General features: G+C 42.7%; 2 protein-coding genes across 5 annotated transcripts in view; one reads left to right on the top strand and one right to left on the bottom strand.

Moving 5' to 3' along the window:
• twsg1b (twisted gastrulation BMP signaling modulator 1b) overlaps positions 1 to 10,435 on the top strand; it is a 15,178-nt gene extending 4,743 nt beyond the window's left edge. For 2 of the 4 annotated variants that reach the window (XM_073939986.1, XM_073939985.1), the window contains exon 5: positions 9,419 to 10,435. In XM_073939986.1, coding sequence (XP_073796087.1) covers positions 9,419 to 9,600 — 182 coding nt within the window. In that variant the 3' untranslated portion in view covers positions 9,601 to 10,435. 4 annotated transcript variants of the gene reach the window in all.
• A 1,561-nt stretch (positions 10,436 to 11,996) lies between these two features.
• The window catches only part of ppp4r1 (protein phosphatase 4, regulatory subunit 1), a 22,933-nt gene continuing 14,929 nt past the window's right edge, over positions 11,997 to 20,000 (bottom strand). Inside the window, 10 exon segments of the mRNA NM_200260.1 lie at positions 11,997 to 12,326; positions 12,664 to 12,696; positions 12,812 to 13,437; positions 13,565 to 13,706; positions 13,795 to 13,923; positions 17,404 to 17,524; positions 17,623 to 17,723; positions 17,968 to 18,129; positions 19,347 to 19,532; positions 19,614 to 19,685. Coding sequence (NP_956554.1) covers positions 13,274 to 13,437; positions 13,565 to 13,706; positions 13,795 to 13,923; positions 17,404 to 17,524; positions 17,623 to 17,723; positions 17,968 to 18,129; positions 19,347 to 19,532; positions 19,614 to 19,685 — 1,077 coding nt within the window. The 3' untranslated portion in view covers positions 11,997 to 12,326; positions 12,664 to 12,696; positions 12,812 to 13,273.

Here is a 20,000-nt window from a genome sequence, read left to right as displayed (position 1 = left end):
ACAGTGTACAATCCTCCACTGCAAGTCTCCAGTTCTTTTTTCAATTGGAGGCTTATATAGAGATCTCCAACAGCCTTTTGGGGAGGCATTTGGTCCAATTGTCTCTTTCCATTTGGTCTCTCTCACACTCTGTAGTTGAAACAAATTTGAGGTTTTAACACACATCACATAGATTGATTTCTTTCCAGCAATGCTAAAAAGTCTTGGTTCTGGTGTTTTGAACGATAATAAACTGTTTTCTGTTTCTGACCAAGTTCTTGTGTTGGCTGATATAACCAGCTCTGGGAATGCAGGAATTGTATTCTCTTCATTGTTGGTTACTAATGACAAAATGTAATCCGATGGTAATGACTTGACTATCTGAGTCAACAATTTTCCTGTTGCCCGAACAGATCTCATTCCCAGTTTGGATGCTAGATCCTCGGCAGTAATCCAGCCATTCTCAGAAACAAAGTGTCCAATTTTAAATATATTTGCAGTCTTCAAAGCTTTTCTTAGAGCAAGTGAATTAAGAATGTCCAGATCAAGAGCAGGATTGTAAAGTAGGGGTTCTTCTCTTGACCACAGCCTTTTTACACCATTGTGCTCTCTAGAGAACCTAAAAAGAGTCCATGACCTCAACATTGACCTGTAAAAAGGTGTCAGTCCAGACAGGTCTAATTTATTAGTATCCATTAAAAACAAGTGGCGGTCTAGACCCATTTGTCCTGCTCTTCTCAGGATAGCACAGGCTACTCCGGCCCAGCTTACATTTTCTCCATACAAAAGTCTTTGGGTTGTTTGTAGTCGAAAAGCTTTTACTCTAGACATTATATCCACCAAACCTTGTCCTCCTTCCTGTAGGGGTAAATACAGGGTAGCTGCCTTCAACCAGTGTTGTCCCGTCCAAAAGAAATCTACCAGAAGCTGTTGAATTATCTTCACCATGTCCTCTGGGGGGTCCAATATCATCATTTTGTGCCACAATGAAGATGCGACTAAGTTATTGCAGACCAACACTCTCCCTCTGTAGGACAACTGGGGTATTAGCCATTTCCAGTGACACAAACGAGCACACACTTTTTCTTTTAAGCCCTCCCAATTCTTTTTCTTATATTCATCAGTTCCTAAAAATACTCCTAAATATTTAAAACCTTCTTTTCCCCACTTTAAACCACAAGGTAGTATAGGACTATTAAAATCTCGCCCACACCATAAGGCTTCACTTTTTTCCCAATTAACATTGGCTGACGATGCTTTACTATAGCACTCCAAAACTTCCTTTAAAACTCGAACATCCTCATTATTTCTGATTAAAACTGTGACATCATCTGCATATGCAGAAAGTTTAACAGTAGATTTAAAATCTAACGTTTTAATTTCCAGTCCTGTCAATTTTTCTCTTAGTTTGCAGAGCAATGGCTCAATGACCAGGCTGTAGAGCTGGCCAGAGAGAGGACACCCCTGTCTTATTCCTCTTTGCACCTTTACAGGAACACTTAAACCTCCAGCAACTTTAATCATGCATGTTGCTCCTTTATACAACAGTTGTATTTTTGAAATAAAACCATCACCAAATCCAAAAGCTCTTAAGGTGTCAAAAAGGAAAGTGTGGTCAACTCTGTCAAAGGCCTTTTCTTGATCTATTGACAAAAAACCCAGATCTAACTCATTGTATGAAACAACATCATAAGCATCCCGAATCAAATGCAGATTATCTGTAATAGATCTTTTCATTATACAATATGACTGATCTTTATGTATAATTGTATTTAAGGCAAGATTTAATCTATTTGACAAACATTTTGAAAAGATTTTGTAATCCGAACTTAAGATTGCAACAGGTCTCCAATTTTTTAAAAGAGTTAAGTCACCTTTTTTTGGGAGCAATGTTAAAACAGCTCTCTGACAACTCAAAGGTAGAACACCTTTGCAAACACATTCTTGTAGTACTTCAAATACATCTTTTCCTAATTCAGCCCAGAATGCCTTATAAAATTCAGCAGGCAGTCCATCCAACCCTGGTGTTCGTCCTGTGGAAAGCCCCATAACTGCAGCAGTGACTTCCTCAAAAGTAATATCAGCCTCAAGCAAAAGTTTAAGTTCTGGAGTTAAAACTGGGAGATCCTCCAAAAGAAGTCTCCTGCATTCCTCATTAGAAGGTTCAGAGGCATATAAATCAGAATAAAAATTTACAGCAAGTCTGCGCATTGTTATTGGGTCTGAAGTGTTGTGTCCATTATTATCTTTTAAAAAGTGCATCAGTTTTTCTTGTCCCGTTTTTCGTTCTAAACTAAAAAAAAAAGAAGAAGGTCCATCCATATCTCTTATTTTTAAAAAACGACTTCTTATCAGGGCTCCTTTAACCTTTTCATTTAAAAATGAACTCAACTTCTTCTTTTTCTCAGTCCATCTATCTTGAAGAGTCAGGGTATCATTTTCATTCATGCTCTTTTCAATGTCAATGATTTCATTTTCTAACCACTCTAAAGTTTTCTTTAAAACCAATGAGGAATGAGATGTATATTGCTGACAAAAACTACGGATATGAGCTTTCCCCACTTCCCACCATTCAATAATATTTTCAAAACAAGATTTTTCCATTTTCCAGGTCTCCCAAAAAACTTTAAAATTCTGGCAAAAAATTTTATCTTCAAGAAGTTTGACATTAAAATGCCAGTAATAACTCTTATGTTTTCTTTCTACCAGCATACAGTCAACTGTTATTAATTTATGATCTGAAAAACATATAGGGATAATTGATGCATTGGCAACCTTGTTTCTTCCAGTATGTGAAATATAAAATCTATCTAATCGAGCTCCAGACACTTTTCTATTACAAATTTTTATCCAAGTATATTGTTTCTCTAATGGGTTATGTTCTCTCCAAACATCAGAAAAGCAAAATTTTTTTATTATATTTTCTAAAAACGCAGCTGATTGTAAATGAGGTTCTTCTCCATTTCTGTCCTGAATAAAATTTAATGTGCAATTCCAATCTCCCCCTAATATAGCAATGTCACCCTCGTGTTGTTGTTTAAATATGTGCTCTAATTTAGTGAAGAACTGTATCCTGTCTGCTCCTCCATTAGGGGCATAAACATTTACAAAAAAGAAGAAGAAACCCATTATTTCAGCTCTTATAACCAATAACCTGCCAGGAATTTCTTCCTTTTTTGACAGGACTTTTACTTTTAATGTGGGGGAAAAAAGTACAGCCACTCCAGCACTTAGATTAGTTCCATGACTAAGGATTTTCTCCCCTTTCCACCATAATCCCCAATCAACCTCATTATCTATACAACTATGAGTTTCTTGTAGCATCACCACACTCAACTCTTTCAACTTAATTATTTCTGCAAGGTGACTCCTTTTTTCCCCATCTCTCATTCCATTTACATTAACTGATCCCACTCTCAAGACTTCCATGCATAAGGGAAAAAAGAGAGGAAAGAACAGATAGCAAAGAGAAAGAAATACCTTCATTTAGTATTTAGTTTTCCCCCTCACTTTCCCTGGCTTCTTTCCACTTCTTATATTAGTGATATGTTTTCTTAATCGAAACCGTTTCTGTTGTGACAGCACTTCCAGGCTGCTCACTTTTCTGGCCCGCATAACAGAAGAAATAAATTTTTCTGTATCAGGGAAATAATCACTAACTTCAACACCCACTTTTCCTTTAGTTTTGTCTAAGAAGGAATTAATTTGTTCAACAGTATACAAGCCATTATCATTTTCCGCTGCAGCATCTGACCACTGTTCCTCATCTCTTATACTATCATCCATACATTGTGACAAACCATCCAACTCATCAATCATACTGTCCCCTACACTTTCAGCTTGTGAGATTTCACATTCTTCTGCCATGCAATCAGTTGTATCATTATTCTCAGCAGTCTCACTAACATCAACAGACTCTGCAGGGTTGCTACAACCAGGTTGTTCTACGCTGGAAACTATAACTGAAGTTTCACTCACCTCTTGCTGTTCTTCTTCCCTTTGCTCGCCACCTCCCTGTGTCTGTTTATCTCCTGTTTGTATTTCCGTGTCATTTGTCCCGGTATTTGTATCAGTTGTTTGTTTTTCATCCTTATTTGGACAAAAAAAACGTTTGTGCCCAAAAATTCCGCACTGAAAGCACTTCATGCTTTCAGTACTAGCGAAAACCATGTAGGAATTATCCCCATGATTTACGCGAAAAGACGCATCTAATGTACGGTCCGGTGAATTCAAAAACATGTAAACTTGACGTCTAAACGAGAGAACATTTTTTAAAGCGACATTCTTACACCCAAGGGGGATCGTTCTAACAGGGCCTGCAATTTTCCCAAACCTTTGCAACTCTTTCGTAATCACTTCATCTGAAATAAAAGGCGGAACATTCGAGATCGTGATTTTTGTTGCAGGAGTGGACAGCGGGTTTACCCTTACAAACGTTTCTTTCACCCATATTCCACTCACAACCAGCTGATTAACTAAAGATTCCGATTTAAGGAATACAACAACAGCTTTGTTCATGCGGGAGGCCGAGAGAATATTCTCAAAGCCTACCTGTTCTCCAAAGATCAAAAGCAGCTCCTCCACTGTCACCCCCGGCTCTGGTACACACTTGCAACCGTTTCTGAGTGACAGTGAGGGCGTCCCTTGCTCGGGATCAGCCGCCATTGCGGCGTTTAATGTTGTTTAAACGTTATTTAGGTACAAAAATAACAAACATAAACTACAAAGAAAACGGGGGGGAAAAATAAATTAATTAAAGGGGGAAAAAAAGGTAAGAAAAGCCACGCTCTCCAAAAGACGCTCAGCTCCCGTTCACCCAAACGCACACCACGTGAGAGAGAGAGAGAGAGAGAGAGAGAGAGAGACAGAGAGAGAGAGAGAGAGAGACAGAGAGAGAGAGAGACAGAGAGACAGAGAGAGAGAGAGAGAGAGACAGAGAGAGAGAGAGAGACAGAGAGAGAGAGAGAGAGAGACAGAGACAGAGAGAGAGAGAGAGACAGAGAGACAGAGAGAGAGAGACAGAGAGAGAGAGACAGAGAGAGAGAGAGAGAGACAGAGAGAGAGAGAGAGAGAGAGACAGAGAGAGAGAGAGACAGAGAGAGAGAGAGAGAGAGACAGAGAGAGAGAGAGAGAGAGAGACAGAGACAGAGAGAGAGAGAGAGAGACAGAGACAGAGAGAGAGAGAGAGAGAGACAGAGACAGAGAGAGACAGAGAGAGAGATTTCTGACCATTGCCAAACAGTCCTCTACCTGAAGCAGTCATGTAACCAGCTCAATGTCCCTCCCCTTAATCAAAGAAAATTGTTCCCTTTAAAACCCAAACTCAGCTGGAGTCAGTCTGATGCAGAAATATTCAGAGAAAACATGTGCAGCTCTACAGTACACAAAATGATAAATCTCTTTATGTCCACAAATTACACACCAGATACTAATGGAATAAACTCTGCAACATCCAATCTTAATAACATATTTCAAACTTTGACTACTATATCTAACATCAAACAACAATTCAAATTTGGAAAAAACAAACAAAAAAATATAAAGTACATTTGGTTTGATAATGAGTGCAAAAATCTCAGAAGAGACCTTCGCCAGATTGCTAATAAAAAGCATAAAGCACCAGCTGATCAAACCCTAAGACTTGCATATTCACAATGTCTGAAAAATTATAAAAAGTTGATTTGCAACAAAAGAAATCAATATTATGAGGATAAAATTAATGAAATTAATGAATCAATAGACCAAAACCATTTTTGGAATCTCTTTAAAAAATTTGAAAGACCCCAAATGGAAACATCACTGCAATGTGGCACGGTCTGGAAGAATTATTTTAAAAAATTATACCAACAGCCAGAACTCAACCAGCCTCAAACTAAAACCAAGAGTAGACTAGACGATTTAAAGAAGACAATTAAAGATTACCAAAACCCATTAGACACAATTATATCAACAACAGAAATATCAGAACACATTAAACATCTGAAACTGAAGAAGGCTTGTGGACAGGACAACATCAGTAATGAAATGCTAAAACTCAGCAGCCCTGATATAATTCGGGCTCTTGCCAAACTATTCAACCTGATCCTATCCTCTGGTGACATCCCTGAGACATGGTCTGAAGGACTGATCACACCTATACATAAAAACGGAGATAAATTCGACCCCAATAATTATCGTGGCATTTGTGTTGGCAACAACTTAGCAAAACTATTTTGCAATATTATTAACAACCGGATAGTGACATTCATCACAAAACATAACATCCTAAACAAATCACAAATTGGCTTCTTACCAAAACAACGGACATCTGACCATATTTACTCCCTTCATACTTTAATAAATAAAAACATAAAAAACAAACAAAGAAAGATTTTCTCTTGTTTTGTTGATTTTAAAAAAGCTTTTGATTCTATTTGGCATGACGGACTATTATACAAATTGTTGCAAATTGGCATTGGTGGAAAAGTATATAGCATTATAGAAGCCATGTATAAGAAAAGTAAATGCGCTGTAAAAGTTGGAAATATGAGAACAGAGTTTGTCCAGCAGAGTCGAGGGGTGCGGCAGGGTTGCAGCCTGAGCCCAACCCTGTTTAACATCTACATTAATGATCTGGCAGACATTCTAGACGGCTCCGACTGCATCCCCGGCCTCACTCTGCTTGACTCTAAAGTAAAGTGCCTGCTGTATGCGGATGACCTGGTGCTGCTGTCTCCCACAGCAGAGGGTCTCCAACACAGCCTGACTCTGTTGGAGCAGTACTGTGAGGAATGGGCACTGACGGTCAACCTGGACAAAACCAAAGTCATGGTGTTCCAGAAGAAGGCCAGATCTCAGGGACACAAATATCAATTCACATACAGAGGAGAAACTCTAGAGCATTGTAGCAGTTACTCATACCTGGGCATCCAGATCTCTGCCTCTGGCGGCTTCAATCTCGCTGTCAAGACCCTGAGCGAGAGGGCTCGCAGAGCATTCTATGCCATAAAATCACGCTTTGGCCAATTACAGTTACCAACTAAAACATGGATTAAATTATATCACGCTATTATCAAACCTATATTACTATATGGGAGTGAAATTTGGGCACCAGTATTAAAATTAGAAAATTGGAATAAAAGTTTAATTGAACGAACACAATTAGAATTTGCTAAAAGCATATTACATATTCACAGAAACACGTCTAACATTGCCTGCAGGGCTGAACTGGGTTTATACCCGCTAAATTTAGAGATTCAGAAACGAGCTGTTCAGTTCTGGCTGCACCTGCATCAGTCGGACCCCCAGTCTGTCCAATATAAAGCCCTTCTGGCTAATGAAAAACCTACAGTGTCTCATCCTCTAAACACACTGGTATCTGAGCTACTGGAAAAAACACAGACCGAACCCGTCCCCAAACAAAACCTTCACAAACAAATTGACAAAACATTAAAATATAACTATGATGAAAAACTGAAAACTGAATTCAACCTCCAGACTAAACTTAAATGTTATTCGGCCCTAAATAGAACCACACAGTTGGCAAATTATTTATCATTAAAACAATTAAAAGAAAAGCACATTCTTTCTAAATATCGCCTCTGTGATCATGACCTAGAAATAGAAAAAGGCAGACATAAAAAATCCTGGACTCCTGAGGAAAAGAGAATATGTAAACAGTGTGACACAAACCAAATAGAGGATGAGACACACTTCCTTCTGTTCTGCCCCAAATACACCACGACTAGAGAAATATTTTCCCCCAATTTGAAACATTGATCAGTTCATTTTTTAATTTAAATGACTCAGAAAAACTTTACCATATACTCGGAGAGGACGAATTGACATTTGAACTGGCTGCAAAATATGTATACACCCTACACACCATAAGAAATGGTTAATGTAAATTTGTGTCTTATTTAAATAATTTAAACTTTTTACTATTATTATTATTTTATTTATCAAATGTATTTTTTCTTTTCTTTTTTTTTGTGTGTCATTATATCTTATTTGTATTACTATTAATTATTATTTTCAATGGTTTTAATATGTTTCATATTTGAAATGCTTTGGCAATACTGTATTTAATGTCATGCCAATAAAGCAACTTGAACTGAACTGAACTGAACTGACAGAGAGAGAGAGAGAGAGAGAGAGAGAGAGAGAGACAGAGGGAGAGAGAGCTCAGCAATACTGTGACTATATTGAGTTACTCTCTAAGTAAGTCACTGATGGTGTTAGCGGCGGTGCTTCTCACGGTCAGTCATGCCTCACGGTGCTTTTGAGTTGCTCTATCAGCACCTCAGGCTTGATCTCTGTCAGTCAGTGCAGACCCAAGACATGAGCAGAGCTGCAGGCCAGCGGTGCACGCAGTGACTGACTCTGGTTGTGGATCTGTTTTGTCAGTGGATCATGGGGATTCAGTATTCTGATGTGGGCTTTTCATCAGTAAAGTGAGATGTTCTGGCTGTTAGCTGAAGCACAATAACACTGGTTTGGTCTGTAATGAGATGACTTTATGAGCTGGCTGCAGTATTTTGCTTGTGTCCTGATGAACATGAGCTGACGGTGATCATCATGGACATGGCGCTGTTCTGTTGCTCCTGGATCTTCCAGCTGCTGTTGATGCTGTAGAGGACAGCCGTTTCTCCTTCACTGCTCTGTGCTGGGGTTTAGGGTATCGCTGTGGAACGCTCTCAGTCATATTTACCTGACAGAAGCGTCTCTGTTCGCCGCGGGGAGTGTGTGTCCTCGTCAGCACCTCTCTCATGTGGAGGAGCTCAAGGTGTCACTCTGGCTCCTGTTCTGTTCTCCTTATATCTGCTTGTGTGTGTGTAGAAGTTGGGCATGTCAGAGGTCAGCGCACTTCAACTCATTCAACAGCCGACAAGCTCAAACTCTTCCCCACATGAGGAAAAACATTCAACATATCAAGAAAAACAAGATGATGAGCAGCATTCCTGATAGATGACCTGTATACAGATGCTGCTGTTCTGCATCTGAGCGGACTCTACAGGAGACAGCTGACGGTGTTAAACACAACACTGATCAAAACAACGATGATGATCATAATTTAATGGCAGACAGTAGGATTTGACTGTAGTGACTCTGTTCATCTGTAAATCTCGCTGTGCTGGATTTTTCCGTCAGCAGTGCTGCTTTAACGCGGCTGTGTTCAGTAACTCTGACCATTCAGCGGAGGGATATGGAGCTGCTCTAAACCTGCTGGAACTACTTTAGCTGACATTAACCAATCAGCTGAGAGTGAGCAGCAGCCAATCAGAGAGCAGCGTTCAGCTGGATAATTATCTGCAAGTGTCTCTGACGTCTGCAGTGTGTCTTTATTATCCATATTCCACAATCATCTGCATATTTCTGCCTCCAGCGTGACCTGTGAAATGCAGCTGTGTGTGTGTGTGTGTGACACTGACCCTCTGTTCTGTGTGTGTGTGTGTTTCAGATAAGCAGTGTACAGTGGTGTACTTTGACGAGTGTGTGTCCATCCGCCAGTGTAAGCAGTACTGTGAGTCTATGGGGGGCTCCAAGTACCGCTGGTTCCACAACGCCTGCTGCCAGTGTATCGGGCCCGAGTGTGTGGACTACGGCAGCAAGAGCGTCCGCTGCCTCAACTGCCTCTACTGACACACACTTTCCATCCGGTGTGTGTGTGTGTGTGTGTGTGTGTGTTTCAGTGTTTCTGCTGGACTGTGTGTGTCTTTATGAAGACGCGGTGCTAGCTGCTCTGGGCAGCATGTAAATAGTTCCAATCCTCAGCTGTGTGTTTTAGAAGTGTGTGTGTGTGTGTGTGTGTGTGTGTGTGTGTGTGTGTGTGTGAGAGAGAGAGTGAGAGAGAGAATGCAAGTAATCATAGGTACTAGTTTTCTCCCAAAAAAAAAAAAAAATTTTTTGTAGGTGTGTGTGTGTGCGCGCTCGTCAGTACTGCTGCCCTTCCTGCAGTGTGTCTCATTACTGATGGACTTTGCTGTAGTTGTGTGAGTGTGTGTGTGTGTGTGTGTGTGTGTGTGTCACAGGTGTCCCAGTTTCAGCACAAAGAGCTCATTTATGTCCATCAGCGCTGACTGAAGCTTATCCAGCACACACACACACACACACACTCTGCCTGCTCATCATCTCTGAGTGAGCGTGATTTAACTCACACACACACTGCCGGTTCTCCAGCGAGGGTTAAAGCTCTTCATCTTCCAGTGTTGATGGCCAAATCTTCATCATTTCTTCACTTCTGTTCAACACACACACACACACACACACACACACACAGCATTCTTCATTGGTGTTGAACAGAGACTCGCAGGTTTGCAGGATGGAGAAGTGAGCTGACCTGTCTGTAACAGTAGTGAACGCTTCAGTGACGATGATGAGGATGATGATGGTTTGCTGAACTGGCTGATGAAGATCTTCCTGTAAATAATCCCTCACAGCCTCAATAAAGGCTTCTCCAGCTTGATCTTGCACATGAGTTCAGTCTTCTGTCTTTATTTGTGAGCATCATCAGAGTGTCTGTCTGATCCTCCTGTCCTTCATCTTCCCTCCAGAATCAGAGAGAGAGAGAGAGGAGAGAGAGAGAGAGAGAGAGATAGAGAGAGAGAGAGAGAGAGAGAGTGTGTGTGTGTGTGTGTGTCTGTCTTCACTGTTCTCAGAGCAGTTGTGGGCTGTTAGATGATGTCCATCACTGATCATCTCCTGCTCTGGTATCAGTGCAGAGCAGCTCTGAGTCTCTCTGTGTGATGATGATGATGATGATGATGATGGGTTCAGCTCAGTTTCACAGTGTTCAGGTGTTCTCTGTGGATTTCTCCAGCACTCTCCACGACAGTTGCAGACAGTAAGATGTGGAACACACACATGCAGTGTCAGACAGCGCAGTGATGCAGTGTGTGTAACTCTACTGTAACTGGCTGTGCTGCAGTGTATAGAGCTGCTGTCTGGAGCACCAACATCTGACTTCAGCACTGGAAACAGTCCAGAGTGACCTGATCATGAACACAGGACGCAGCCTTTCACTGCTGTTCATGAGCCATGGTGTGAGGACTCTGGACCACACCGACACAGATCAGCCGGGTTCTGCAGATTGTTGTGAGAAATGCACTGAGAACAACTGGAAATATAGACACGCTTCAAACCAAGCCAGACTGGATGAAAATGACCAACAGCGCGTGACTCCGAGTCTTCCTGTGGCCTCATCTGCCTGTTTCAGCAAATCAAATAACTCTGAGTTAAAAAAGAAAAGTAAATGTGATGATCAGGCGTTCTCCAGTGTTGCTGATTTCCCTGATGGGGAATTTTGACTGTTGATCATCAGTTGCACTGCAAAATATACAGACATATACCTTCATTACTGGCCTATATATGGAGTATAGTGTGTGTGTGTGTGTGTGTGTGTGTGTGTGTGTGTGTGTGTGTGTGTGTGTAAGAGAGATGTTTGCACACTTATCTTGATGTGTCTGAGAAACAGAATAATCCTCTCAGCTGTCAGATTACAGTGAGTGTATTTACACACACACACACACACACACACACACACACACACACACACACACACACACACACACACACACTAGTCTGCTGTTTTACTCTACTAACTCCACATTACAGATATTTTCCAGTTGTTTTGCCCCAGATTTCAGAACTCTGGTGTCGATCTTCAACACTAAACTCACAATAATCGACTCATTTACAAAACTCTGAACTCTTTCTTCAAATGCTGGGAAACGACACACACACACACTCACACGTCTGCAGACACAACATCACTGTCAGTCTTTTATATGGAATAAAATCACTGTCAAATTATTTATGACTGATTTTATTCCATCATTTTACAACATAAATCACAAAACACCAAAACTGAAAGGAAGACCCCTCGAGACCTGCGTTTGAGTCTCCTAAATCTCTGGAGATCTTGGAGAAAGTGTGAAGATGATCAGATGAATGCTGATTCATAAATGTGTAATATTGAAAACACACCAGCGTGTGTGTGTGTGTGGTGAAGTGTGAGTGAGAACACCTCCAGACACAGATCAGTGTTTAATGTAAAGTTTATTGTGGACCGTTAAGAGAATCAGATCAGATCAGCTACTGATGACCCAAAACAGAGGAGTATATACAGAAGAGGAGGAGGACAGAGGTAAAACAGCACGCTGCAGCTCACACACACTGGCGGAGGTCACATTCACAACGTTAAAAACCAGTTCATACACACACACACACACGCGCACAGCACTACAACAATGTGCTGCAGCGCAACATTAAAACAGCCCTTCAGATCATTCACATACACACACACACACACACACACACACACACATACACACACACACACACACACACACACACACACACACACACCGCTAACCAGGAGCCAAGTCCCTGTAACCAGTCAAATAACCCATTTGAGTATGACCAGATTGAACTAACCCAGCGCCGGTTGACCCACACTAGCATGAAGCGGTGGGTTCTGCTGGTGTGGGTTAACCAGCTCTAGACTAGTTCACCACAGCTGCTGAACCCAGCAGAGTATTACCAGACCTAAACTGACTGAGAGCTGGTTAACCCACCTGACTATTACCAGATGAGTGACCCAGAGCTGGTTAACCCATTCTAGAGTTACAACCCCCCCCAACTATCATGACACTAAACTAACCCAGTGGTTAATTACGGTAGCTGGATAACCCACCTGACTGATACCAGACACACACAACTAACCCAGAGCTGGTTAACCTACTCAAGTATTACCACAGTAAGTTAACCCATCTGGTTATTGCCCTACACAGCAAACCCAGAGCTGGTTAACCCACCCGTTTATTACCAGACGAGTGACCCAGAACTGGTTAACCCACCCAAGTATTACCAAACACCATGAGCCCAGTGGTTAACCAACCCTAGGATTACCATAGCTGGTTAAAGCACCCCAGACACCGCTAACCCAGAACCCTTTAACCCATCCTGACCTGTTAATTCAGACCTGATTAACCCACATGAGCAGAACAAAATAACCCAGCCTAGCATTACCTGACCCAGCTAACCCAGAGCTAGTTAACCCAGCTCAGCCTGTTAACTAGAGCACCAACAGCCCAATGTGGCCACACACACTCAGCACTACCAGAGCCTGTTGACCCAGTGGGTGGTGGGTCAGTCTGCTGCTGCAGCTCTTCAAGTATGATGTGTGTGTGTGTGTGTGTGTGTGTTTAAGGAAGACGTGTTTAAGGCTCCTGTGGCGAAATCAAGACAGAACGACACCGATCCCGCGGGCCCCGCAGTGAGGTGCATTCTGGGAAGGTCCTGGTCAGTCATGTGATCAGTATGTGGAGGAGGTGGTGCTCATGGCGTCCTCGTTCAGACGGGTGTTTGCCGGATGCACACTGGCGAAATATTTCACATCCTTATCCACGTCCGTCTGCAGCGACAGCAGTGTGTGCTCCAGCGCCTCCTGCTGACCGGGAGACGAGCTCACCAGATACTCTGAGGGAGACACGCACGCGCACACACACACACACACACACACGCACGCATTATTCAGCTAGCAAAATAAACACTGTGTGTGTGATTCCAGTCTGCTTGAAATTAAAATGTACACACACACACACACCTCGCTCCAGCAGGGTCTGGCGCAGGGTTTTGGCCAGCAGCACTCGTACATTAGGGACCGGATCAGACGCCAGCCGGAGGAGAGGAGGAAGAAGATGCTCCGAGAACTGATCCAGAGTCAGACACTCCTCCTCTATGGAGAGCTGCACACACACACACACACACACACACACATCAGCAGGATGAAGACGCTGAGGACGATGAGCATGAGGAGGATGAAGAGCAGCTCACCTGACAGACGAAGGCGAACGCCTGCCGACTGGACCACTTCTGAGAGTGACAGAACTTCTCCACCAGCTCCGACAGGAAACACACCAGCAGAGACGAACACGACGACAACTTCCTGATGATCTCGCTCACCTGACCAACACACACACACACACACACATTCAGAAGGACTCACTCACGAGTCAAATGATCAGAGTGATTCATTCAGGTCGACTCACTCATGAGTCAAATGCTTGACATTGATTCATTCACAATGATTCAATTATGATTCAGATGAATGACAGTGTGATTATCTGAGTCATGAGAGAGTTTTGGGATTCATTCAGAGTGACTCCCTCAAGAGTCAAATAATCCAGATGATTCATTCAGAGTGACTCCGTCATGAGTCAAATAATCCAGATGATTCATTCAGAGTGACTCCCTCAAGAGTCAAATAATCCAGATGATTCATTCAGAGTGACTCCGTCATGAGTCAAATAATCCAGATGATTCATTCAGAATTGATCATTCATATGATTTGAAGAACTCATTTCTGACTGGAGTAATTGACAGGTTCAGGCTCAGGGGTCTGAGGTGATTTTGGGGCGTCTGAGATGTTTCGACATGCCCTGTCATGTGTGCTTATTTCAGCTGCTTCTCTCACAGTGCTGGCCAGTGTGTGTGTGTGTGTGTTTTGGATTCAGCATTACTGTGCTACAATAATATGTGAGAAACATTGATGAACGTGCTGGCGTGTGTTTTTATTTTGCATGTAAGTTTTGTAGAAAGGAATGAAGCTGAAATAAGGTCCAGAAAACCCTCTGACTGTGCCTGAACAAGACTGATAACTGTACTGTTTTCTTTGAGAGGTCAGCATCGTGTTCACATCATTGTGCAGGGAATACTCCAGCCAGTTAGTCTGCTGACTCAGTCTTGTTCAGGCACAGTCAGAGGGTTTTCTGGACCTTATTTCAGCTTCATTCCTTTCTACAAAACTTACATGCAAAATTACAGCTTAAGCTTGTTTTGGGTGATCTCAGCCGTATGAGTGACAACGGTCATGAATAATTCACACCTGGAGAGACTGAAGACGCCCCCCCGCTCACCCATCAAGGCTATTGTAAAGCAATGTCCATCTGCAGAAGCTGAATGCCTGCTGTAGTACTGTATGACCATGCACACACTCTGGTAAACAATAGACCGTGCTCAGCATATATGCGTACACACACCCCTCACACATCTCTCTTTTACACTGATGTTCAATAGGAAGCTCTACAGTATTAGTGCATATACATTAATCAGCACTGAAGCCAAATCTGGAGCTCATCTAACAAAAAAACTTACAATAAAGCAAAAACACAAGTACAGCCACATTCATATGCTATAGAGAAATATTAAATACAAATAACCAAGAGGAAAAATCAAGAGAAGCAAAACATTGAAGAATGAGTTGACATTTTGTAGGTTGTAGTTTATTTTTGCAATGTTCAGCTTGAAATTAATCGTATTCTCTTTCAATTACTCAACATGTTTGGGGACTAAAATGTTATTTTCATAAATATATCTGTTTAATAAATCTGTTTTGTTTAAATGCACCAAAATACACTGCCTATATTCACCAAGTAATGGAGGAACATACTCATTTTCTAACGGGCTTTACTCCATTATGCTGAGCACTGTATGTGCACTTATATATGTATATAAATATGTGTGTGTGTGTGTGCATGCTGTGTATGTATATACATATATATGAATTGAAGAGCTTTATATATATTTTGGTGCTCTTCTGCTGCTGTAGCCCATTGACCTGCAGCAGATCCTCTTGACCATGTCTACATGCTGAAATGCAGAGAGCTGCTGCCATGTGATTGGCTGATTAGACATGTGCATTATCAGCAGTTGGACAGGTGTACCTAATAAAGTGGCCAGTGAGTGTAAATCATTCTACATGATGAAAGCATTGCAGAATCACCACATTAAAAACTAAGACTAAAACTATTGCTCAAAACAAAGATTTACCTGAAATACAACAAAAAACTTCATAATAAATGAATAACTTAAACTAAACTCTCAACAGGCACTGAAAACACTGAGCAGGATGAGGAATAATCAGTTGAATACAGGACTCATTCTGTGTGTGAATGTGAGCTGCGGCAAATAGTTGCAGTCTAACTATCTGGAGAAGACGCCTCAAAGCCTTCTTCCACCCCTGGGGTAAATCCAGATCGACTCACTCACGAGTCAAATAATGGACTGAATAATCCAGAAAGACTCGCTCACTCTAAATCAACAGAGCGATTCCCTAAGAACAGCTCAATCAGAATGACTTGGTCATGAATAAATCCACAAACAATCAATAATTCACTCAGGATTGAGCCATTCTGGATGAATCCTGACTCAAATAATCAAGAGTGATTCATCCAGAATAACTCACTCATGAATCAAATAATGAACAGACTGCATGATTCATTTAGAATGACTCAAATCAAACAATTCAGAGTGATTCACCCAAAATGACTCATTCTCTCTGCAGTTTTTCAATTATTTGAGCTATTCTGAACGAATCGCCATTGATTACTCGAGTCATTCTGGATGAATCAATGTCGATTATTCGAGTCATTCTGGATGAATCACTGTCGATTATTCGAGTCATTCCGGATGAAGCGCTGTCGATTATTCGAGTCATTCCGGATGAAGCGCTGTCGATTATTCGAGTCATTCTGGATGAAGCGCTGTCGTTTATTCGAGTCATTCTGGATGAAGCGCTGTCGTTTATTCGAGTCATTCTGGATGAATCACTGTTGATTATTTGAGTCATTCTGGATGAATCACTGTCGATTATTCGAGTCATTCTGGATGAAGCGCTGTCGATTATTCGAGTCATTCCGGATGAAGCGCTGTCGATTATTCGAGTCATTCCGGATGAAGCGCTGTCGATTATTCGAGTCATTCTGGATGAAGCGCTGTCGTTTATTCGAGTCATTCTGGATGAATCACTGTCGATTATTTGAGTCATTCTGGATGAATCACTGTCGATTATTCGAGTCATTCAGGATGAAGCACTGTCGATTATTCGAGTCATTCTGGATGAAGCGCTGTCGATTATTCGAGTCATTCTGGATGAAGCGCTGTCGATTATTCGAGTCATTCTGGATGAAGCGCTGTCGATTATTCGAGTCATTCTGGATGAAGCGCTGTCGATTATTCGAGTCATTCTGGATGAAGCGCTGTCGATTATTCGAGTCATTCTGGATGAAGCGCTGTCGATTATTCGAGTCATTCTGGATGAAGCGCTGTCGATTATTCGAGTCATTCTGGATGAAGCGCTGTCGATTATTCGAGTCATTCTGGATGAAGCGCTGTCGATTATTCGAGTCATTCTGGATGAATCACTGTCGATTATTCGAGAGCTTTAGAATAGACCAGTGCACCTTGAGTGATCAGTTTATTCAGAATGACTCACTCATCTACAGTCTGCTGATGTTGACTCACTAAACGACTCACTCATGACTCATGTAATCAGGATGAATCACTCATTCTGAACAACTCCTGATTCAAATAATCAACAAGCAATGGTGAAAGACAAAACAGAGATGAGTGTGTGTGTGTGTGTGTGTGTGTGTGTGCACGTACCAGTCTGTAGGATGTCCAGCGTACGGATGAGACTCGGTCAGTGCAGAGACAGAAGGCCAGCGGTCGGAGATAATCGTGGACGTCCTGAGCACTGTACAACTCCAGCAACAACACCAACTGCCTGCACACACACACACACACACACACACTCCAGTGAGGCACTCCACAAGAGAGGTGTACTCATTCAGCTGTGTGTGTGTGTGTGTGAGAGAGGCGTACTCGGCCAGCTCAGAGCGAAACCTCCAGTTCCGACTGTTGTCCGTCACCAGAAACTCCTGCAGCTGATACAGATACTTCCTGCGCGTGTCCGGATGCAGCAACTGCAGGACACACACACACACACACACACACACACACACGCGCACACACACACGCGCACACACACACACGCACGCACACACACACACGCACACACACACGCGCACACGCACACATACACACGCACACAAACACATGCACACAAACACACACACACAATATCAGCATTCAAAAAGATCATCCAGATATACACACAAACATGCACCATTACTATTCAGAAACACACACACACACACACACACACACCTTGAGGAAGTCGTAGAGGTGTTTGAGGACGCCGATGCGCACCTCGTCTAGATCCTTCAGGAAGCTGTTGAAGACGGGCAGCAGGTGCGCCGCGGTCAGCTGATCTCCCAGAATACCTGCCAGCTCATGAAGGGAGAAGGCCAGAGTCCGCCGCACCTTCCACTGCACACACACACACACTTATTATTTTCAGATGAGGAATACACACTCACCGGCCACTTTATTAGGTACACCTTAATAGTTCTGGGTTGGACTCCAGAACTGCCTTGATCCTTCATGTCAGAGATTCATCAAGCTGCTGGAAATATTCCTCAGAGATTTTGCTCCATGTTGTCATGATAGCATCACACAGTTGCTGCAGATTTGTCGGCTGCACATCCATGATGCCAATCTCCCGTTCCACCACATCCCAAAGCTGCTCTATTGGATTGAGCTCTGGTGACTGTGGAGGCCATTTGAGTACAGTGAACTCATCGTCATGTTCAAGAAAGCAGTCTGAGATGATTGAGCTTTATGACATGCTGCGTTATCCTGCTGGAAGTAGCCATCAGAAGATGGAGACACTGTGCTCATAAAGGGATGGACATGGTCAGCAGCAATACTCAGGTAGGCTGTGGCGTTGATGCTCAATTGGTACTAATGGACCCAAAGAAAATCTCCCCCACACCATTACACCACCACCACCAGCCTGAACCGCTGATACAAGGCAGAATGATCCATGCTTTCATGTTGTCTGAGCCGAGCATCAGAATGTGTCAGCAGAAATGGAGACTCATCAGAGCAGCAACGTTTCTCCAATCTACTATTGTCCAGTTTTGGTGAGTCTGTGTGAATTGTAGCCTCAGTTTCCTGTTCTTAGCTGACAGGAGCGGCACCCGGTGTGCTCTTCTGCTGCTGGAGCTCTTTAAACTGCAGCAGATCCTCTTGACCATGTCTACATGCTGAAATGCAGAGAGCTGCTGCCATGTGATTGGCTGATTAGACATGTGCATTAGCAGCAGTTGGACAGGTGTACCTAATAAAGTGGCCAGTGAGTGTGAATCATTCTACATGATGAAAGCATTGCAGAATCACCACATTAAAAACTAAGACTAAAACTATTGCTCAAAACAAACATTTACCTGAAATACAACAAAAAAACTTCACAATAAATGAATAACTTAAACTAAACTCTCAACAGGCACTGAAAACACTGAGCAGGATGAGGAATAATCAGTTGAATACAGGACTCATTCTGTGTGTGAATGTGAGCTGCGGCTGAACACCTGTAGGTGGCGCCAAACAGCAGTCAACAAATGCATCTGTACGAATCTACAGCATGTTCTCTAACACTTACAGTGTGTGCATGGTTACCCACACACACATACACACACACACACCTGCATGTCGGAGGCCAGCGTCTCGTAGGTGTCGCGCAGGCAGTGCCAGTTGTGGCGTCCTAGCGTTAGCGCCACGCCGGGCAGACTGTAGGCGCAGTGTTTGGCGATCTCCATGTCCACGGTCTGCGCTCGCGACGGGTCTGTCATCGACAGATACTGATCCAGCAGCGCCTGCGGAACCACATCCTGCACACACACACACAGCAGTGTCACCGCAGTGCATGATGGGAAGAGCAGAGCATGCTGGGATAGCGGTGCGGTACTGACCTGCTGTCTGCTGCTGCGCCGCTCCTCTTCAGCACTGCAGTCACTCAGCTCTGAGTCACCATCATCACACCTCTGAAACACACACAACAACACACTACTACAACAACACACACACATACACATCAACACACTACTACAACAACACACACACATACACATCAACACACTACTACCACACACACACACACACATCAACACACTACTACAACAACACACACACACATACACATCAACACACTACTACTACAACACACACACACACACACTACTACAACACACACACACACACATACACCAACACACTACTACCACACACACACACACACACACACACACACACACACACACACACACACACACACACACACACACACACACACAAACAAC

This window comes from Danio rerio, chromosome 24 (genome assembly GCF_049306965.1).
Source record: "Danio rerio strain Tuebingen ecotype United States chromosome 24, GRCz12tu, whole genome shotgun sequence".
Classification (NCBI taxonomy): domain Eukaryota; kingdom Metazoa; phylum Chordata; class Actinopteri; order Cypriniformes; family Danionidae; genus Danio; species Danio rerio.
This window is presented reverse-complemented; position numbering and strand designations above follow the sequence as displayed.